Genomic DNA, 21,418 nt, shown 5'->3' with positions numbered 1-21,418 from the left:
CACTCCATTTTTTCATGGTCACTCACAGTGTCCCTTCTTCCTCCTCATGCCTCTTCTCCTCTCTCCTCTGTTTCTCTTCATCCATCCATCCTCTCTTCTCTCCTCTCTCTCCTCTCCTCTTTTTCTCCACTCCTCTGCTCTCCTTTTTTACTTTTCATTTCCTTCTATTCTCCACCTTCACCAAATCTACACTTCAGTCGTTTCTTTTGTCTTCCCGTCCATCTCGGTGGAATGTTGCTATTTTAGTCTGTCTGCCGGCCACCCTCTTGCCCCTGCACAAACAGCTGAGAGGAGAAATGTAACGTTCAATCTTGAGATTAAGAATACACCTCAACGTCTGAAATTCTCTGTCTCTGCGGGACGCAGAGAATTTCTTTTCTTTTTTTCAATTGTTATGTCTTCATGCCTTCTCTCTCTCTCTCTCTCTCTCTCTCTCTCTCTCTCTCTCTCTCTCTGTGTGTCTGTCTGTCTCCCTCCCACACACACACACACACACACACACACACACATCTGGCCCTGATTATGTGTTACACACCAGTCTCACGGGAGCCAGACCTTTCTTCTCCTTTCTTTTCTTTTCTTCTCCTTTCTTCTCCTCTCTTTCCCCGCAGGCAAAAAAAACAATAGCGATGTCTGGAGTGGTGCATAGTCTCCATCTTAACCTTTCCATCGCTGGGGCCAACCTGTTTGTCTGTCTAAACGCATCCAGCGCAGCTGAATCAGTTCAAACGATATACATATTTATTCATACCTCTGAATGCCACCAAACCAATACACCTTTTCCGAAATATAACTGAAAGCCACAACATCTACATAAATATGACAGGATCTATTCATAATGGCATATCCATAAATCTTTTTTAAATTCATAGAGGAACTGTCAAGAAGTGTGTGGGGATCATTAAAAACCCCTCATCAGATCAAATCAACTTTTTATACTTCATTATCTACTAATGCTCTTCATCTCTCTAATTGTAAACGACAGGAGATATTTTTGTGCTAGCCCTGTGATCATATGAGACGGGTTACTGTAAAAAGGCTACCGAAAATAGAAATCTAGTGTATTTAGGAAAATGCAAATATTTAAGGTGAATCTCTGCCATTTGATTAGGAACCTTTATAAGAAAGTAAAGGCGCCTTCACCTTGTTTTCGTCGCCAGTCGTAACCTCGATCTCTCTTGTGCCATTCTAAATACAGTAGAACTGGGCCGAGATCGTGTTTACACGACGGCTAAATAGGACTAGTACAAGTCATTCCTGGCCACCTGAAGACAGACACAATAACACGGCCCAAAATGCTTGGGTCTGTAAACAGTCAACAGCAAACAGTAAACAAGCATGGCTGCTGCTGCGGCTTGGGCTCCTTCACTGAGAGTGTGAAAGTGTGTGTGTGAGTATGTGTGAGAGTACCTGAGAGAGAGAGAGAGAGAGAGAGAGAGAGAGAGTGTGTGTGTGTGTGTGTGTGTTTGAGAGAGGTCCTCCCATCCATTTGCCCAGTACTCCATTTGCCCAGTAGGGTTAACCTCTCATAGACACTTGACTTCCTCTCTTTTTTCTATCTCTCCCTCTCTCTCTCTCTCTCTCTCTCTCTCTCTCTCTCTCTCTTTCCCTCCCTCCCTCCCTCTCTCTCCCTCTCCCTCTCTCTCTCCTCTCTCCACGTAACACCCTGGCTTGCCCTGAACTCCGGGAGGAGGAGAAGAAGATGAAGGAGGAGAAAGAAAGCCCTCTCTCTCTCTCCCTCAGTCCTCCCCTTCCAGAGGAGCGAGAGAGAGAGAGAGCGAGCGAGGGAGCCGTATAAATAGAGCTGCCTCCTCCACTGCCCTGCTGGATCTTCACAAACTCCAAGGAGAACCTCATTTATTTTGCACTGCTTTCCATCTCTCGCTCTCTCTCTCTCCCTCTCTCACTTACTCATTTACACACACTCTCTCTCTCTCTCATACACACACTCACACACACGCTCCCGCTCTTTACAGCGTGTCTGTCTGAGATCTCTTGAAGCCTCCCTTTCGTTTCTTCTCAGAGCCCGAGACACAGTCGTCACAGTCGTCTTTCTGTTCTCTCGTTCACTCGCTCTCCCTCCATCTTTAACACGCCAAGGATCCCTTTCTTTAGACGTCGACTTGACCGACCACCTTGCGCACCTTCGTCCTCGAGGCAGGCGGTCCGGCCATCGACGGTCACTCGCGAGAACCCGAGCGAGAAGGTAGGCGAGGCCGCACCAAGCCCGAGAACACACACACACACTCACACACACACACACACACACACCTACACACACATATCTGCCGCCATGCTGTGCGTGAAGTTGGCATTCGCCTTGGCGCTCCTGGCGCCCGCCGCGCTGGCGGCGCCCAGCCAGTGCCCGAGCCAGTGCCACTGCCACGGCGACCTGCAGCACGTCATCTGCGACAACGTGGACCTCAAGAAGATCCCGCAGGTGTCGGAGACCACGCGCCTGCTCAACCTCCAGCGCAACACCCTGGGCCCGCTGACCACCGGCAGCTTCTCCGACATGAAGGGCCTCATCTCGCTCCACCTGCAGCACTGCAAGATCCCGGAGATCGCCGGGCAGGCCTTCAAGGGGCTCAAGAAGCTGATCTACCTCTACCTGTCCAACAACGAGATCTCCTCCATCCGGCCGGGCGCCTTCGACGACCTGGGCGAGCTCACCTATCTCTACCTGGACGGCAACCGCATCGGCGCGCTGGCCAAGGGCATCTTCGCGCCCATGATCAACCTGTTCATCCTGCAGCTGGACAACAACCAGATCCGCGACCTGCCGCCGGGCGTCTTCGCCGGCGCCAAGGACCTGCGCTGGCTGCACCTGAGCGGCAACGAGATCGCCAGCGTGCAGCCGGGCTCGCTGGACGACGTGGAGAACCTGGCCATCCTGCACCTGGACCGCAACAAGCTGAGCGCGTACCCGCTGGCCGCCATGAGCAAGCTGCGCGTGGTGGAGGAGCTGACCCTCGCCAAGAACCCGCTCACCTTCGTCCCCGACAACGCCTTCCGCAGCTTCGGACGCTACATGGAGAAACTGCACCTGGACAGCATGGGGCTTCAGAAGGTGAGCCGCACCGTCCGCTGATTCCGTGTGTGTGGGGTGTGTGTGTGTGTGTGTGTGTGTGTGTTAGAGGGTTAATGTGCTGCTCAAAAAGGTGAATCTATTTTGCGATTGCTAAAATAACATAGTGTAAATATATATACCATAAATATATACCATTAGGTGAAGTGGTGTGTGTGTGTGTGTGTGTGTGTGTGTGGGTGGGTGTCTGTGTGTTGTCTGTGTATATGCGTGTCTGTGTGTTGTCTGTGTATATGTGTGTCTGTGTGTTAAATACATGTGATGATTTAGAGTTATTGATGGTATTACAAGTTTGACGGCCAATTTAATGTAACAGCCTGTCCCAACAAAATGACTACTGTATATTAACGGCAAGGACAAACTCAGAAAATAAATTATTTTTATTCTAATTTCTGAAATAATACATAAATCCACGGATATACACGTTATTATAATACAGGAAGGTAGTGATGTAACCCGTCGGGAACAGCCAGTTGCAAATTATGGAGGAAGTAACTATAAAAGTCATATAACTTTTACCGAGGCTTTCAAAATGAGCCAAACTGTGTGATTTTTGGACTGGAGTGGATGTTTTAATGTTTCATAAGGGGCACAGTGAGTTATTTATCTAGCGAACGAACTATTTACTCTGGACGGGAACGCTACGGAGCGTTCGGGCTACCCCGGGTCAGATGGGTGCAGCTGTTTGTTTTGGTTACGGGCTTGCAGGAGTCAACAGAAAAAAATCAGAGTATACTTTTCCATTATGGGCGCTCAAAAGGGACGCACGGGGAGTAATCCAACACGTACGCTTCAAAAACGACACGTAATTGAATCGACAATCGACAATAATTTTGTGGGCATGCAACTGAGATCATATCGCAAGTGTTTTGAGTGACTTGTGTGATCAAACGTGATATACACAAATGCGAATTTTACACTAATTCCGCGCCGTTACATGTTGGGCTACGCATTCGTGTGGTTGGTGGAGTGTGTTTTAGTGAGTTTTATTGGCAATAAATCTGCGAGCCAAGGCTGCGTTGCTGCCGGGCCGAACGTGGCCGCAGCCTAAGTGGCTGGTGCGCTGCAGTGGGCTGGGGAGGCCTAATGTGTTTTCCTGACTTCAGTCACACTTGTGGAAACCTAATGGGATCCAGACGCCACACACACACACACTCACAAGAGACACGCTCGCGGGCATCGCACTGATTAGCTGCACATGTGTAGGGAAATGGCAGCCCGTCTGTCTGTCTGTCTGTCTGTCTGTCTGTCTGTCTGTCTGTCTGTCTTTCTCCAGCTTTCATGCCGATCTCTCTCCCTCTCCATATCTGTGTATCTCAACCGCTGATACACTCCCTCGCTCTCTCTCTCTCTCTCTCTCTCTCTCTCTCTCTCTCTCTCTCTCTCTCTCTCTCTCTGTCTCTCTGTCTCTCTGTCTCTCTGTCTCTCTGTCTCTCTGTCTCTCTGTCTCTATTTCTCTATTTCTCTCGGTCTAAATGACAAGATCACTGAAAGGCCATCACTGAAATTACAGACCAACAACACAGCTCATCCATAGAGGCGTTAAGTCTCCACACACTCTTTGGACAGCCACATCAGCAGCAACAGCAACAGTCACAGCAACAGCCACAGCAGCGGCAACTGTGGGTGTGTTCGAGCCGCCCAGGAAGCACTAGATGAGCGAAAGCGCTGCGGTCGCCACCGATGCGGTTGACCCGCGTGTTTACGCCATGTGACCGTATCTAATGCTCTGGCCAGATGGGATGATCCTGTTCTGCACTCCTCAACCAAAGGAAGGAAAGAAAGAAAGAAAGAAAGAAAGAAAGAAAGAAAGAAAGAAAGAAAGAAAGAAAGAAAGAAAGAAAGAAAGAAAGAAAGAAAGAAAGAAAGAAAGAAAGAAAGAAAGAAAGGAAGTAAGGAGGAAAGAATAAAGAAAGTAAGAAAGAAAGAAAGAAATTAAGGAAGGAAGGAAGGAAGGAGGAGAGGAAGAAAGAAAGAAAGAAAGAAAGAAAGAAAGAAAGAAAGAGACAGATGGGGGTGTACAACTGAAGAGGAGCATGAAGACATTACCAGAGATCCATTTGAGAGGGGACACAGTGTTTAGTGAGAGAGGGAGAGATGTTTGGTGACTTGTTATCTCTGGAGTCAATAGACCTCTGAAGTTCGCCTACAAAAAGGATCCAAAGCTGCCATCTTTGCCCATATAAGGAAATCTAGGTGTTAATTGAAGCTAACTGCCTATGACAAGTTGCATTGCAAGTTAGCTCTGGGGTAGCAAAGATCAAATTGTGCCGTCTTCACCTACCAACGATCACAGTATCCACTCGAAGACAGAGGAAAAAACTTTGTAGTGCAAAACATCTACATTTCCAATTTCTTCGTCCCCATGAGAGTTTAACAGGTGCGATAATTGAAAATGCCAATGCTATTTTCCCATAGAAAAAATCTCAAGATACCGGATCTTCTTACAGTATTTGGGCAAAGATGGTAACTTTTTTGTAGGCGAACTTCAGAGGTCTATTCATGGGTTTCATCCATAGACCTAAAAGAAATGGACAAACAGACTCCGTCGTTCTCAATGAGAGGGGGCTGAAACAAAAATTTGTTTCCTGTTCATCGTACTGCGCAGACTCAAACTCATTTTGTGACGTTAGTCTGCTGTAACTCGTCTGATAGATCGAAAACCTCTGAAATTGTTAACGTTCGTTTTTTAATATTATTATTATGTGTACTTGCCTCTAGGTAATGCTTTACCATATCAAACAGTAGGCTACCATAGGCTACACGCATTTTCACTGATCTTGCGAATGACTCTCTGTCATGGTTTTCGTGCAGGCTCACTCAGCTTCTCATCCTAACATTACGGGCGAACGTTAGCTTCCCTACAACAGACATGCTAAAATACTTCTTTACGGGAAACCAACGTAATATACGGGGAAGAAGTGAATTAATTTTGCCTTCGATACCCTATATAGAATACACAGAAGCTATAAGGGAGACAAAGGGCACATGTTACATGAAGTTATGGGATCGCAAAAAAATCTGAAATCTATGGCCGTCCAAGGGAGTTAGCAGAGCGTTGATCACCAGCTCATTTCGTGTTTCTACTTCCGGGAATATGCCTGCCCCCTTGGTTTCATCAGGTCCCTTTCCACAGGTGGGTTAATCAAGCACCATGCAGTCTGCATTGTTAATCAAGGTGCTTGATTTTTTACACCTGTGGAAAGGGACCTGATGAAACCCATGAATAGAATACACAATACAACATGACACACATGATTCTCAACGGTCAGTCTGAAAGTCTGCAGTGTTTGGTTTTAAGAGTGAAACAGAATGACCGTAAGAGAGTGAAAAAGCAAGAGAAAGAGAGAGAGAGAGATAGAGGGAAAGAGATGGAGGGAAGGAGAGAAGGAGGATGGTTTGCGGTACCGGTAGTGTGGTCACTAGCCATGAGGGCCCCTTAAAGGTTCCTCTTTGGCCCCTGAGTGTTGCCATGGCGTCCCACAGAGAGAGAGCTCTGAGGGCTTCAGATTGATGTCAATGGTCATGGTCGGCCATCAGAGGCAGCCAGTGGTCTGGCCTCATCCACTTCTCTCCTCACTAAATCTCCCCCCCCTCTCTCTCTTTCTCCCCCTTCTCTCTCTCTCTCTCTTTCTCCCCCTTCTCTCTCTCTCTCTCTCTCTCTATCTCTCTCTCTCTCTCTCTCTCTCTCTCTCTCTCTCTCTCTCTCTCTCTCTCTCTCTCTCTATATATATATATATATATTATATCACACACACACACACAGATATATAAGATAGAAGATAAGAGGCTATACAGTATATAGATATATAAGTCTGTGTGGGTGTATGTGGCTGTGTGAGAGTGAGAATCTTTGGAAAAGTGTTACCACACACACATACACACACACACACAGACAGCAGCAGCAAGGCAAAGTAAAGCTGGAGAAGGGGAGTCCGTATCAACTTTAAAAAATAAACACAAGACCCCCCCCCCCCCCCACCCCCCCCCTCTCTCTCTTCTTTTCCAGTGGACGCTGGGTATTTTTAGCGTGTTTTTGTTTGCTGGCCCGCGTCCAAGCATGTCCCCATCTAATTATGACCCAGGTGTGTATTTTGAGACCGCCGTCTTCTCCTCTGCCCCGTGGGGGCATCTGGTAAACAGGTCAGCAAGGGTTAGGAGACAGGTAAACAGTGGCCGCCGTGTTCCGATACCCCTGAAGGGGTATTTTTAGTTGCCCCCTTGCGCCTGCGTCAATGGACAATCGGGCCCTTTCTGACATTATAGGGGAGAGCTCTGGAGGATGAGGGAGGGAGAGAGAGAGAGAGAGGGGGGGTGAGGGAGAGAGAGAGGGAGGGAGAAAGAGAGAGGGAGAAGAGAGGGAGAGAGGAGAGAAAGATGGAGAGAGGGAGAGAGAGAAAACAACTCTGAGTGTCCACACGCTGGACAGCGGCCATCTTGCCGAGCCCCCGATTACCAAACCCCTCCGACCTGAATCAGGTCTGACGCTCCGCTCCTCGCCAGTGGAAATTTCCAAAAAGATGCCTCATAAAGCTCATCTCTCAGGGAGTTATGTAACATGCGCACAAACACAAACACACACACGCACAGACAAACACACACACACACACACACACACACACACTTCTTTTTAGCCTTTTCATCCATGCTCAGAGACTTCCCACTTCCTGTGAGGGACCAAACTCAGCTCCATCAAAAGACAAGTTCATCTCACACCTCAGTGAAGTTTTTAACAGGCCCTGAGAAGATTTTACTCTGTGTGTGTGTGTGTGTGTGTGTGTGTGTGTATGTCTGTACGTGCGTGTTTGTGTGTATGTGAGTCTGTACTGTATGTCTGTACATGTGTGTTTGTGTGTATGTGAGTCTGTGTGTGTGTGTGTGTGTTGGAAAGGGGGCTCGCCAGGCTTACATAAACCCCCTGGCACACACACACTCGTGCATGAGAGAGGGCTTTCATCTGAGAGGGAGACTCGCATCGGCCCCTACTAGCAGACGCCCAGCGTCCACGTCCAACGCCTGACGGAGAGAGCGAGAGAGCGAGAGAGAGAGAGAGAGAGAGAGAGAGAGAGAGAGAGAGAGAGAGAGAGAGAGAGAGAGAGAGAGAGAGAGAGAGAGAGAGAGAGAGAGGACACAGTCTGACCGCAAGCACCGGATAAATTCCTGCACATCTTCCAGAGACTAGCAAGCTCCGTCCAGATACAGGCACCGAGAGGAAGGATGTGTGGGAGAGAGAGAGGGATAGAGAAGAAATGATGAAGGATGTGTGGGAGAGAGAGAGGGATAGAGAAGAAATGAGGAAGGAAAGATCAATTGTACTGTAGCTATGGGTTGAGCGTAAGCCAGTGGTTTAATGCAGTGTTTTTCAACCTTTTTTGAGCCAAGGCACACTTTTTTCATTGAAAAAATCCTGAGGCACACCACCAGCCGACAATTGTAAATAAAATGAAATTTTATTGAAAATGAAATTAAATAAACATCTGTAGCCCGCATTAACGATATCAAGTCATTCTTGTCAAAGTGTCTTGAATAGGAATCAAATGAACACAAAGAAAATTATTTCTATTTACTCTTTTTTTAGACCACTTAGGTGAAATTGGATAATTTCCCACGGCACACCTAACAATGTGTCACGGCACACTAGTGTGCCACGGCACAGTGGTTGAAAAACACTGGTTTAATGGACTCACTGATGAAGATTTCAGGAGACATATCCCATAGGGATGAATAAAAATGGCATAACTCTACTGGTATTAAATGTATATTGTAATAGTATACAAAAGGAGTGACAATTGCTTAACAGCAACGGTCTCCTGAGGTTGGATTATGAGAATACATGTTACGTAGTGGTTATATGAAGTGAGTACTTGAGCAAGGAACCTAACCCCTCACACACACACACACACACTTGAGCAAGGCACCTAACCCCTCACTGCTCCACAAGCACCACTGTAGCAGGCAGCTCACTGCTCAGGGTTAGTGTGTGCTTCACCTCTGTGTGTTCACTGTGTGCTGAGTGTCACTAATTCACGGATGGGATGAATGCAGAGACCAAATTTCTCTTGCGGGATAATAAGAGTGTCTATACATACTTTGCTTTACTATACTTATGCTATACACCAAAGAACAGATGACTTATGAGAAGATTATGTTTACTAACTGAAGAGATCTGTGTGTGTCTTCCCTCTAGTTTGCTGACGGAGCGTTCAGTGGGGTGACTGCACTGAAGTCTCTGCACCTGGACAACAACAAGCTCAAGTCGCTCCCAAGCAGCCTGGAGTTCTCCACCATCACCAACCTGACCCTGGCCAACAACGCCTGGTCCTGTACCTGCCAGCTGAGCAACCTGCGCAAGTAAGGACCTATCACACGCACACACACGCACACGTATATTATACATACACACACTCACACACACACACATACACACACACACTCTCTGGACCTGTCCGCACGTCTCGGAACTACCAGACACGACTGCCTGTGCAAAGAACACAAACCTGCCACTCTCGTCTGCTTTAAAGTTTAATCAAAACAGGCCAAGAACTCCCAACAGGGTTCCTGTGTCACCAGGGGTTCCTCTCACCCTAAGAGTATGCTTACGTAAGCCTAAGCTCCAAGTGGGTAACCTTGTTAATACTTCTGAGAAAAGCGCACTGAGCAATATATGCTGTGTAAGCAAGGGAGAACAATGCAGACCATCTGGATCTGAAATAGGTGCACTCCAAAGTTCCAAAGAGAGCCTCTGTCTTGTGACTTGTGACTGGCTAAAGCAGTACCTCCAAAAGCATTCTTTTTGATATCTTACCTCCGAAAGCATTATTTTGATATCTTTGCTTTAAGTACGTTTTAACGTTCATCATATTCTAAACTGATGTCTCTTAAAAGTGACGTGAGGTACTGTAGGATTTCCATATGTTTCTACTGTTCTAGTGGTAGCCTGTCTCCGCCTGTCTACGTACTGTACTTCTGCTCAACATGACTAGACACTCATGTATTTCCAGTTGTGTGTTAACTGTGTTGTAACGACATTTTCTGTTATATTCTGCTTCTTACCAAATGATAACAATGATAACACACACGCATAAATCCTTCTTTATTGTAATATGCTGATTCCCTAGTGCACCCAACCCCATATTTCTTCATAACCATAATGTGTTAGTAAAAGGATTGAATTAATAGCTAGACGAAACGTGTGACTGCTAGCCGTCTTTCCCATTGGAGTCAATGATATGATGCTAACTTGCTTGATATGGGTATGGTGCAGAGAAACGCCCAAATGCCCAAATGTCCACCAGGAAGAAGTTTTTGACCATGGCTCTAGGTCAGGGCCGCGTTTCTCAGATTCGTTAAGAAGCTCTTAAGTGCTAAGAACTTCTTAGGAGCGTTCTTAGAGCGCTCCTAAGAAGTTCTTAGCACTTAAGAGTTTATTAAAGGTATACTATGCAGGATTGGCGATTTCATCGCCGGTTTCGCTTTCACTTTTAATTTTCGCTCGTTTTATGCTCGCATATTTCTCTGCAGAGCTTCCCCTACAGCTCTAGCGTGTATATTTGACAAAACTCCTCAATCGGTCAGTCTGCCGTGCCTTTTCATGAGACTTTACATGACACTTCCTGGAGTAGAGCATGGGTGCGTTAGCCTGACTCTCGCCAGACCCTTGTAGTTCCGCCATGCTCCACCAGAGGCGTTTCGCTGAGCTCCACACAAGGGTCTGGACGCGAGGGCAATCCAAACCCCTGCCAGTGATCAAAAAATGAGCAACCAATCAGGAGCGCCGAAGCGAGTGTTTGATTCAAATAACAATGGCGGCACGCAGCGAGGAGTCTTGTGCTGACATTGATTCTGCTATTTCAACCGTTTTGTCGAATCTATCGAGTATAAAAGATTAACAGAGAATGGTTTTGATGACATTTATTGGTGGCAAGGATGTTTTTACTCTTCTTCCGACCGGGTTTGGCAAGAGCTTGAAGAAGCCTAGCACGTCATTCAAGATAACAGGCAAGTGGTTTATCAAATCACATGCGAGGATGTTTTACAAGGACCCGCCTTCAGAAATACATCTCCTATCGAGAAGTCCCAGATCCTTGTGTGAAGCAGACAGCGAACTACAGGATCTGGCGAAAGTCAGGTTATGGGTGCGTGCCCGAGGATTCCTGAAGTTGCAAGTGTGGTTCTACGGCTATAGACCACTAGGGCGGCCGAAAAACACATCGTTTGACCGGTATTGACTCATTTAATCATATATAACAGTATGAAACGAATTGATTAACTGAAAAACGTTGCATAGTATACCTTTAACAAATCTGGGAAATGCGTCCCTGACTCATTGCCAAAGAGGAGCGTTGCAGAGCATAGTCAAGAGTATGGTTTACGAGCCTAGTTCTGTGGTGCGAGCTGAAACGACAACAGCAGAAACATATAGCACTGAAATAAACAACGTTTGTAAACTAGTTAGCTGTTGTCAACTGCCATTTTTTTTATCCCGCCAATTTATAAAGGCAAAAATCCCATTATGCTAATGCTAATGCTAGCACTTTCTTCACTGTCTTTCTCTAGGTGGATGGATTCGAGCCGACAGCGACCTGACGCTGTGTGTTCCTCACCCTCCACCCAGAGAGGCAAGCAGATCCGAGACAGCAACGTCTTCAGCCGCTGCAAAGGCAAATCAAAGAGGGCCAAGAAGGGAACCCGCCATTAAGCAGGTGAGCTAGCGAGCGGGTGAGATGCTAACAGTGAAATATAAGATGTAGGCTAAATGTTAAAGATATATTCTGATTTTCATATATATGAATATGAATATATTCTTTACAAAGCCAATATGATGGTAAACAAGGTTGTAATAGGCGAATCATTCACCGAAAAAAAAAAAAACTGTGAAAAAGAGCGGTGGCCGAACAAATCTCGCAAGAATCGTGGAACATGACCTTGTCAGTATAGCTCTTTGGGGATAGCTTTTGCCTGCTGTTAATCCTTCACCTCCACAACAAAAGCATTTTATTGTGCACAGGGGGGATAAGTCACGAGAAGTTTGCTATTTACAACACCAGAGTAAAACATAAATATATTGCAACTCTAGACAGATCTCTACAGTCGCCAAAAATACCTAAACCTTCATAATGTACGTTTAACAGAAATGCTAACTTTAAATGCTACGGATGAAAGAATATGGTTTATGTCCCCACATCACACACACAAACACACACACACACACACTAACACAAACACACACGAGTATACGAAAACAGAGATGGTTCCCTTCTGAAAGAAACTGTGATGAATGTGTCCCCAGAACACATCTCCACACTGTACAGCCAGATAGCTCCTGTTTTTGCCCACCTACAGTACTCGCCCCGTTTCAAATGGAACGCATGTCGACAGCTAATTGATTTCTCCATAAGTGGAGCCCTTGAGGTGAAGGCAAACACAAACCCGAGGCATCATTAACAATGGTCAGTCGGGAGCAAGGACCGCCCGCCGCGGCGTGTGTGTTTTCACGGCGAACGCAAACAGAGGTGCCCCCCAAAAGCGCGCCGTTCGGCGTGTGCCGTGCTCACTGCTCAGACTGCACCTCACGCTCCGTCGGTCTGACCCGGGAGCGTCAACACGGCCGGAGAAATATGGGGCGGCAAGAGGGATCCTAAACAGATGGACAGTCTCTGGAGTTCCCCCCCTGCCTCTTGTGGTCAAGCTGACTCTGAAACCTTTGAGGGATTTCTCCCCCGAGCAAACCCCCCGTCCAAAAACAAAAAAAAAGAAAAACACACACACACACACACAACACTTCATAAGACTTCAGTCTGATGCAAGGAAAGATGAAGGGGGAGAGAGAGAGAGGGAGAGAGAGAGAGTGTGTGTGTGAGAGATCCTCCAGTGGAAAGAGAGCACTCCAGGGGCCCTTCGTCAGGGTGGAATCACTCGGCTGGTTCTGACAGCCGCGGCGCGCACAGTCTCACATTGAGCCGGACTGGAGGGCTATTAGGCCAGAGAGGGTAAACACACATCCACAGCTACAGTCTGAGGGGGGAAAGCACTTGGGACATTTCAAGGTGCACCAATAGCATGGAGCATAGAGTCGAATATACTGTACGGCTCTGGGGTGGATACCCCCCACCCCCCTTCCCTCCCTCCCTCCCTCCCCACCACACCCAAGACGAAAAGAAAATATATCGATTTAGGGTTGGAGTCAAACCAGTTTGGATGGGAGATTATGCAATTTGGGGTTCGCAGACTGTATTTTGGCGCATGGTTAAGTTGTTTTTGTCTTGTGTTTATGTCTCTCTCTCTCTCTCTCTCTCTCTCTCTCTCTTTGTGTGATAGGAAGTAAAACACAGGGTATGTGTGTGTGTGTTGTTGTTGTTGTTGTTTGTGTGCAAACACAGGAGACCACACACACACACACACACACACACACACACACACACACACACACACACACACACACACACACACACACACACACACACACACACACACACACACACAGACGCACGCATGACAAATTCAAATTCAAAAAGTGCTTTATTGGCTAATTATTCAGGGCTTTATTCGTGGATTGATTAGTCTCTCCTGACCTTATTTCCTTTGAGAAATGTAGTCCCTGATGTTCTAACAAATGCATGCAGTTAAAGGTAAACTAATCAACAATTCTGACCATGGTGGGACTACATGTACAGTGATCTCCATCCTTGGTCACTCATACACGCATACTAAATCTACAGACGTTTAAATATACTGTTTTAAAAATGTGTGTAAGGTATAATGTATGCATTGCAACGCCCTTAAGGGACTTATTTTCCCGATATTATACGACTACTTGCCAAAACAAACAAACAAACAAAAAACTCCATTACATTGATTTGTTAGTGTTTCGTCATGACTTTTGCTAAGAAACAAATAGTTTGCAACACACAATGAACTTGAATCAAACATTCCTTAGAAAACAGCTGATCAACCGTCTGTTTTCACTTTTGAATGAAGTTCCATTGGCAAGAAGTGACCGGAAATCAGAGGCACAAAACCAGATGCCACTGACGGCGGTCATTATACGTTTCAGATTTTACCAGTAAACCCGGTAATATTTCCCAACGGATAATATAAATATGTATTTATATATACTTGTCACGCCAATAAAGCACTTTTTGAATCTGAACTTGAAAGAAAACGTGAGTGGAGAGTGAGAGAGTGTGTCTGTGTACCTTGAACGAAAGACCTCTCTCTTTCCCTTTCTCCATCCCTCTCTCCCTTCATCCCTCTCTCCCTCTCTCCGTCCTGTTGGCGGAGCGACGGGCCTGTTCTTTTCCACTGTGGCGCCGGGGGCGGTGGAAGTACAGCCTCTCCCAGTCATGAGAGCAGGAAGGCCTGGTCTGGCACCGCTGTTTGACTTGGCTCCCCTCTCTCTCTCTCTCACACACACACTGACTCTCTCTCTCTTTCCCTTTCTCTTCCTCTCTCTCTCACACTCTCTCTCTCACTCTCTCTCACTCACATTGACACACTCTCTCTCTTACGCTCTCTTTCTCTCTCCTTCCTCTCTCTCTCTCCTTCTATCCCTCTGTCTCACACTCTCTCTCTCCCTTCCCTCTCTCTCCCTTCTCTCTCTCTCTCTCTCTCTCTCTCTACAGGAGGTTTAGCAGAAAGAAGCGAGTGGAGAGGGTACAAGCCTGTCCAGGTGACCGGCTACGACGAAGAGGAACATTTAAAAAAACAAAAAAAACATGGAAGCAATGCTAGACCTGCTACTTTGAGACTGTCCATTTCTTACACTTTAAAAAATGTATAAAACACACCAACTCCTGGCAGTAATGCATGTTAAAAGTACAACAAGTGTTGCAATAAATGTAAAACAGGGGGTCAAAACAAATTAATGTATTAGTACTGGTAGACAAATGAATCTATATTTTTTAATACTGTGCGCAGTTTATTGGAAAATAAAGCAACAAAGGACACACAAATACACACACACACACACATTCATACTCACTCATACACACACACACACACACACACACACACACACACACACAAACATTCATACTCACTCATACACACACACACACACACACACACATTCATACTCACTCATACACACACACACACACACCCCGACATACATACGTAGACATAGCTATATACATACATCTAGATATTCTGACCTCTTGAAATGTCTGGCCAAACCGTAGAGGCTGCAGCCATGTCTGTTTGCTTTTGTTTGTTGTGTTGTGTGTTTGTTTTCTACTTTCCTGTTTCATTCGCTCCCTCAGATGCCAGTCGTGCACTTTTCACCCCCTAGTCTGGGACCCAAACATCTGTCGCCGTAGTAACGCCCACACCAGGTCACCCAGGTGACCCCGTATTCTGACCACAGTGGGAAACTTTTCTCTCACAACCTTTAACCTTTGACCTCTGAACCTGAGCAAGTGCAAATGCAGGAGGCTGGATACTTCTGATGAGGTGGACGAGATGAAACAGAAGAGAGGGGTGTGAGGGGAAGGCTAGGACTCTAACACCGTGTCCTAATTGTAAGCGACTGCGCGACTGTCGGATAGTTTGTGTCCACATTGTATCCGTTAAGATTCTTTGATGAACCTTTGTTACGTCGTGAAGAAGTTAATGTCAAGGCGGCGCGACGCGACTAAAATAGAAACGGACAGCGCGACAAAACAGGGTTGAAGTAGTCGCGTAGCAAAGCAACTTGTCGCGTTCGTGCACATCGCATTCAGTCAGGACATTCCAATTGAAAATACAGCGATGGAACTGAATTTGTTGCACGCATTCGGTCGCGTCGCTTGCAGTTAGGACACAGTGTTACCAGACCCACAATATTATTCAACTACCTTTTGATGTTTGATCGCCCCCCCCCCCCCCCCCCAAAAAAAAACGCTTACAAAATCTTATTCAACTTCTATTGTCTGTAAAATGAGTAAGTCCATTGGCATTTGATATTTAGGGGGGGGGGGCTGCCTTTCAACCATGTTAATCTAAATAAGTAAAGCACAATAAAAAACAAAAATGGCATTATGTGATTATCGATATCACCCTGACGACCCTTCACTTTGGACAAAAGCAGCTGACCGTAACTATGACAACCCCAGCTTAGCTTTTCTTCTTCCTGTGCGAGGGCTAATCAGACTCTTATACAGCCTACAGCCTGTTTGGTGGCCCCAGTCCAGATGTTGTCTTTAGGTGAAACGACTGTCTGGTGGGTTGGCGGACGGTCTGGGAGGTCTGGTAAGGAGCAGTATATTGGCAAGTCACTGCATGAGTGCATCAGTGAGGCATATCAACTCTGGGAGCTACCATACTAATGACTCTTATGCATCCTGTTCGTATGTTAAGCATCCTACGCAGACTTGTGTTAGAGGTTGTGTTGCTGCTGGACACTTCCAATAAACATCAAAGACATGAAACCGGTATTGGGTGGTGTGATGTTTTTTTTTGTAATATCAATCTCTTAAATTAGTTCCTTTTAGTCCTTTTAGTGTTCCTTCAGTTGTGTGTGTGTTACCTTTTAGATACCACCTTATAATTTCATACAGTGTGCACCTATCCATTTGAAGAAGTGTGTGTGTGTGTGTGTGTGTGTGTGTGTGTGTGTGTGTATGTGTGAGAGAGAGAGAGAGAGAGAGAGAGAGAGAGTGAGAGTGAGAGTGTGTGTGTGTGAGTGTGTGTGTGTGTGTGTGTGTGTGTGTGTGAGAGAGAGAGAGAGAGAGTGAGAGAGTGATTGTGAGTGTGCATAAATCGTAACATTCTGAAATTTTCCACAAGGGCATGTAATTCAGAGGCTGTTTCATTGGCCATATTATGAATATGTTCAGTTAGATCACATAATATGCAATAGTGTAAACATAAAGAATATGTGAAACATTCCAATAGACTGAAAATAAATACCATGCAATAATTTGTTCAAGCACCAACACCTGGAGTCAGGAAACCACCCCCCTCTAGTGGACTAATGCACAAACTACACTCTTACCAACATCTGTTCTACTTACATAACTAGAAGACTGTAATAGAATATGCACCATTATTAGTGTATCACCAGTGTGTGTACTCACCGATAGCTCTTTGATGTCCATCGTTTTGATCACCTTATTCACCACTTCGGCTGGGCAAGGAGAGCCAGCCATTATTGCTGCAGAGAAATGATTAAAGTCAGAGTGACACACAGTCTCGCACACACACATACAGTATGTGCGCACCCACACAACACACTACAAAAATACAGATCAAGGCGCCTGTGCGTGCTCCTATACATTCCATTCCCACACACACACACACACACACACACACACACATTAATTCTTTAGTTGGATTGACAAGTAAAATATATATGCATGATCCAAATGTTGCTTTAAAGAAAGTCTCTTAACAGCAGCAAAGTACCAATCAGTGATCACATTATAAATAAAGGTGACATCTACATGCCCAGACAATGAGACCACACACACAAACACACACGCGCATACACACGCACACACACACACAAACAAAGACAGACGCACACACGCGCACACACACACACACACACACACACAACCAAACACACCCACCCATCCAAACCCACCCACACCCACACCCACACCCACACACGTCCACACACACACACACACACACACACACACACACGTTTGTGGTCACTCACCTCCCTCTACAGATGACAGGTCATATGTGGACAGGTCAGGCTGGCCCAGCATGTCGATGAACATGGTAGGAGTGCCGTACAAGAAGGTACACCTGGATGGACAGGTGACAGGTGACAGCAGGTGAGCTGATCATAAACTCTCAAACTGGAGTCATTAGGTGCTTCTCAACATGCCTCCTCGATCCTCGAGGGGCGTTCCCACTGATCTATAACTAACACTGGATAGACTATCCCATTGTTTTCGCCCCATCATTCTTTATGTAGATCAGTGAGGAGAGGCCCGAGGAGCGAGGGAGGACGTATAAAAGCCCAAATGAGAGGCACCCCTTTGTCACATGAAGAATGTGTTAATCCAATATTTCAATATGAGATAAATGATCAACATAATCAATCAATCAGTAGCGTGAAAATGAGTGTGCTGTTCTCAATCCTGCCAAACATTTGTTGATGTTTTCTCAAGATCCAATCACATATCCCCTCCCTTCCTGTGCTCGGGTGATTTTAAATGCTATTTATGATGTTTTGACTGGTGCTGAGGGAGTGCCAAGGCACACTGTACTTCATTGCTCTGGTGGCTACTCTGTACTTACATGTACAGCGCCCTCCACAATTATTGGCACCCCTGGTTAAGATGTGTTCTTTAGCTTCTAATAAATTCATTTTTTTTCCAAATAATATAGGACCACAATGAAAAAAAAGCGTAAAATCCAGCCTTTAATACAAGTGCATTTATTTAGAAGGAAAAAAATCCCACATTAAGAAATAATTATTCTTCATAAAATCACCTGTTCCACAATTATTGGCACCCCTAACAATTCCTAGGAAATAAATGTAATTAAAGTATTTCTGTCATTTCTGTCATTTCTACAGTAGTTTACAAAGTCAATCAGAGTATGTAGGAACATTTAATTAGTAATTCTTAACATCCTGTTTCCCTGGGCTATCAATATGACGTGACACAGAGGCCATTTCTCTTCAAAGACAAAGGAACACACTGTTCAAGTAAGGCAGATGTGTGTCGACCTTCACAAGTAAGGCAATGGCTATAAGAAAATAGCCACTCGCACACCTGCCCATATATGGTCAGAGGAATCGTTAAGAAGTTTAAAACAACTGGAACAGTGGTAAACAAGTCTGGAAGAGGACGCATGTTTATTTTGCCACCACGCACAGTGAGGAGGATGGTAAGAGAAATAAAAAAATCTCCAAAACTCACTGTTACAGACTTGCATCAGATGGTTGCATCTTGGGGTCACAACGTCTCCAAAACAACCATCAGGCACTATCTACATGCCAACAAGTTGTTTGGGAGGCATGCAGGGAAAACAACCTTTCTCACTCAAAATCATAAGCACAAACGTCTGGAGCGGTACTGGGCCTTCAACTGGGACCGTGTGCTTTGGTCAGATGAGACAAAGTTAGAGCTTTTTGGCAACAAACACTATAAGTGGGTCTGGCGTAACAAAACGATGAGTATGCAGAACAGCACCTCATGCCCACTGTGAAGTATGGGGGAGGATCGGTGATGCTGTGGGCCTGTTTATCTTCCAAAAGGCCTGGGAACCTTGTTAGGGTGCATGGCATCATGAATGCTTTGAAATACCAGGACATTTTAAATCAAAATCTGGTGGCCTCTGCCCGAAAGCTGAAGATGGATCGTCACTGGGTCTTTCAGCAAGATAATGACCCTAAACAAATGGCCAAGTCTACACAGAAATGGTTCACCAGACACCGTATCAAGCTCCTACCATGGCCATCTCAGTTCCCAGACCTCAACCCCATTGAAAACCTGTGTGGTGAGTTGAAGAGGAGAGTGCAGAGGAGAGAACCCAGGTCGTTGGATGATTTGGAGATTTTGTGCAAAGAGGAATGGTCGAAGATCCCTCTTTCTGTTTTCTCTAATCTTGTGAAACATTATAAGACAAGATTAGGTGCTGTTTTATTAGCAAAAGGGGGTTGTACAAAGCATTACATCAGGGGTGCCAATAATTGTGGCACACATGATTTGATGTAAAATAATTATTTCTTAATGTGGGATTTTTTTTCTTTCTAAATTAATGCACTTGTATTAAAGGTTGGATTTTACGCTTTTTTTCATTGTGGTCCTATATTATTTGGAAAAAAAATGAATTTATCAGAAGCTAAAGAACACATCTTAACCAGGGGTGCCAATAATTGTGGAGGGCGCTGTATATGCATACAATAAACTTGAAACATCATATACAGTATGGCTAAAAAATCAATAATGTATACATGATCTATCTTTATCTTTATAAGTCTGAAGCACTTTGCTTATCATTTACTACGTCAGGAAAACCCAATGACACCGGAATTGTTTTGACGCACACAAAGTGAATGAACAGCTAGAAGATCATTAGGAGAAGTTAGCTAACTTTAAGTATAGTGTTTCAACAAGGACATCAGCTTTTATTTGTCACCCTTGTTTTCCTACAGACAAGGAACAACTGCCTGAAGTCCCACTCTAAGTCAAGTAGCAATGATGTTCATGGACTAAAGAGTTGAACTGCATGACTTTTGAAGTGAATCCATGACTTTTAACGCGCAGTTTGTGTTTGTGCTGAGCAGAAAAAAAAAACAAGCCACGGTTTTACGGGAAGCATGTAAATCTAAATTAACCCCAAAATAAAATACTGCACAGAAAATATAATTTTTGATAAATCCTAGCTTCACATTGAACATGCTACTTGAAAATTCCTGATATCCCATGCTAATCTATGATAGTGAATGATTATCTTTTATTTCCATGTCTGGATTACAATTCCATATTATCCCGATATTCCAGGATGCCAGAACTGCTGACTCACAGGTACTCAACTGCTGACTCACCGTGCATGTTTGCTTTTCTGTTCCAAACATTATCACTAACGCCCAGTCACGAAATAACACTTCAGCGCTATCAGAACCTCACAATCAACTGCGAATGAAGGACGAAGGGTCAGAACACACCTTTCCACCTGTAATGGATGCCAACATACCTTTCTGCCTGCAGTGGCTGCCAGCCTACCTGTCGGGTACCTATAACCCCTCACTGCTCCCCGAGCGCCGCTGTTTGGGCAGGCAGCTCACTGCTCTGAGTTAGTGTGTGCTTCACCTCAATGTGTGTATTCACTGCGTGCTGTGTGTGTTCACTAGTTCACGAATTGGGATAAATGCAGAGACCGATTTTCCCTCAAAAAAGTATACTTATATAGGTATGTACAGTTTCTACTGCAGGCTGTGTGTTGTGGATGGTATGTATGTACAGTACATATGAGTGCACTGTTTTTATGCCTGCTGGCTGGAACACTGTAATTTCCCTTTGGGGATGAATGAACTCTGTCTGTGTGTCTGTCTGCCTATCTATCTATCTATTTATCTATCTATCTATCTATCAACGGCGGCCATCTTACTTCTCGGCCTGTGTGGCGGCCAGGTTGGCACGGCTGTCGTATCCTGGCGACGGGAACACCACAGTGGCTCCGTGCACGGCCATGACGAGGCCTCCTCCCACCGACCCAAAGCAGTGGTACATAGGGACGGGGAGACAGATCTTAACGTGGGGCTGGGGAACGATAAGGACACGCGCACACACACACACACAGAGGGAGAGAGACATACACACACACACACACACACACACACTTTCTCAGATTCAGATTCAGAACTTTATTAACATTTTTGTCTGAAAC

The 21,418-nt window shown here is 45.4% G+C and overlaps 2 protein-coding genes across 5 annotated transcripts in view; one reads left to right on the top strand and one right to left on the bottom strand.

The window, feature by feature from the left end:
• acsf2 (acyl-CoA synthetase family member 2) overlaps nucleotides 1–21,418 on the bottom strand; it is a 46,725-nt gene that overhangs the window by 11,114 nt on the left and 14,193 nt on the right. For both annotated transcript variants that reach the window (XM_062525902.1, XM_062525903.1), the window contains 3 exons: nucleotides 21,140–21,291; nucleotides 17,730–17,821; nucleotides 17,143–17,219 (listed from right to left, as the gene is read on the bottom strand). In XM_062525902.1, the coding sequence (XP_062381886.1) occupies nucleotides 17,143–17,219; nucleotides 17,730–17,821; nucleotides 21,140–21,291 (321 nt within the window). The remainder of the gene's footprint in view (nucleotides 1–17,142; nucleotides 17,220–17,729; nucleotides 17,822–21,139; nucleotides 21,292–21,418) is intronic.
• Nucleotides 1,843–16,494, top strand: chad (chondroadherin). Of its 3 annotated transcripts, XM_062525905.1 has the most exons (5): nucleotides 1,843–3,070; nucleotides 9,276–9,439; nucleotides 11,645–11,790; nucleotides 13,406–13,420; nucleotides 14,710–16,494. In XM_062525905.1, exons 1-3 carry the CDS (start codon nucleotides 2,294–2,296, stop codon nucleotides 11,784–11,786), a joined length of 1,083 nt encoding a protein of 360 aa, XP_062381889.1. In that variant the 5' UTR covers nucleotides 1,843–2,293; the 3' UTR covers nucleotides 11,787–11,790; nucleotides 13,406–13,420; nucleotides 14,710–16,494. The 3 variants fall into 3 exon arrangements, with proteins under 3 accessions (XP_062381889.1, XP_062381891.1, XP_062381890.1); XM_062525907.1 differs by lacking the exon at nucleotides 13,406–13,420 and having other exon boundaries at nucleotides 14,719–16,494; XM_062525906.1 differs by lacking the exon at nucleotides 13,406–13,420.

Source organism: Sardina pilchardus, chromosome 22 (genome assembly GCF_963854185.1).
Source record: "Sardina pilchardus chromosome 22, fSarPil1.1, whole genome shotgun sequence".
In the NCBI taxonomy this organism is placed as follows: Eukaryota; Metazoa; Chordata; class Actinopteri; order Clupeiformes; family Clupeidae; genus Sardina; species Sardina pilchardus.
This window is presented reverse-complemented; position numbering and strand designations above follow the sequence as displayed.

Bases quoted from the DNA above. Each gene is read 5' to 3' on its own strand.
- chad (XM_062525907.1), top strand. From the start codon at position 2,294: ATGCTGTGCGTGAAGTTGGCATTCGCCTTGGCGCTCCTGGCGCCCGCC. The intron at 3,071-9,275 runs GTGAGCCGCACC...TCTTCCCTCTAG, and splicing joins ACAGCATGGGGCTTCAGAAG to TTTGCTGACGGAGCGTTCAG. The intron at 9,440-11,644 runs GTAAGGACCTAT...GTCTTTCTCTAG, and splicing joins CAGCTGAGCAACCTGCGCAA to GTGGATGGATTCGAGCCGAC.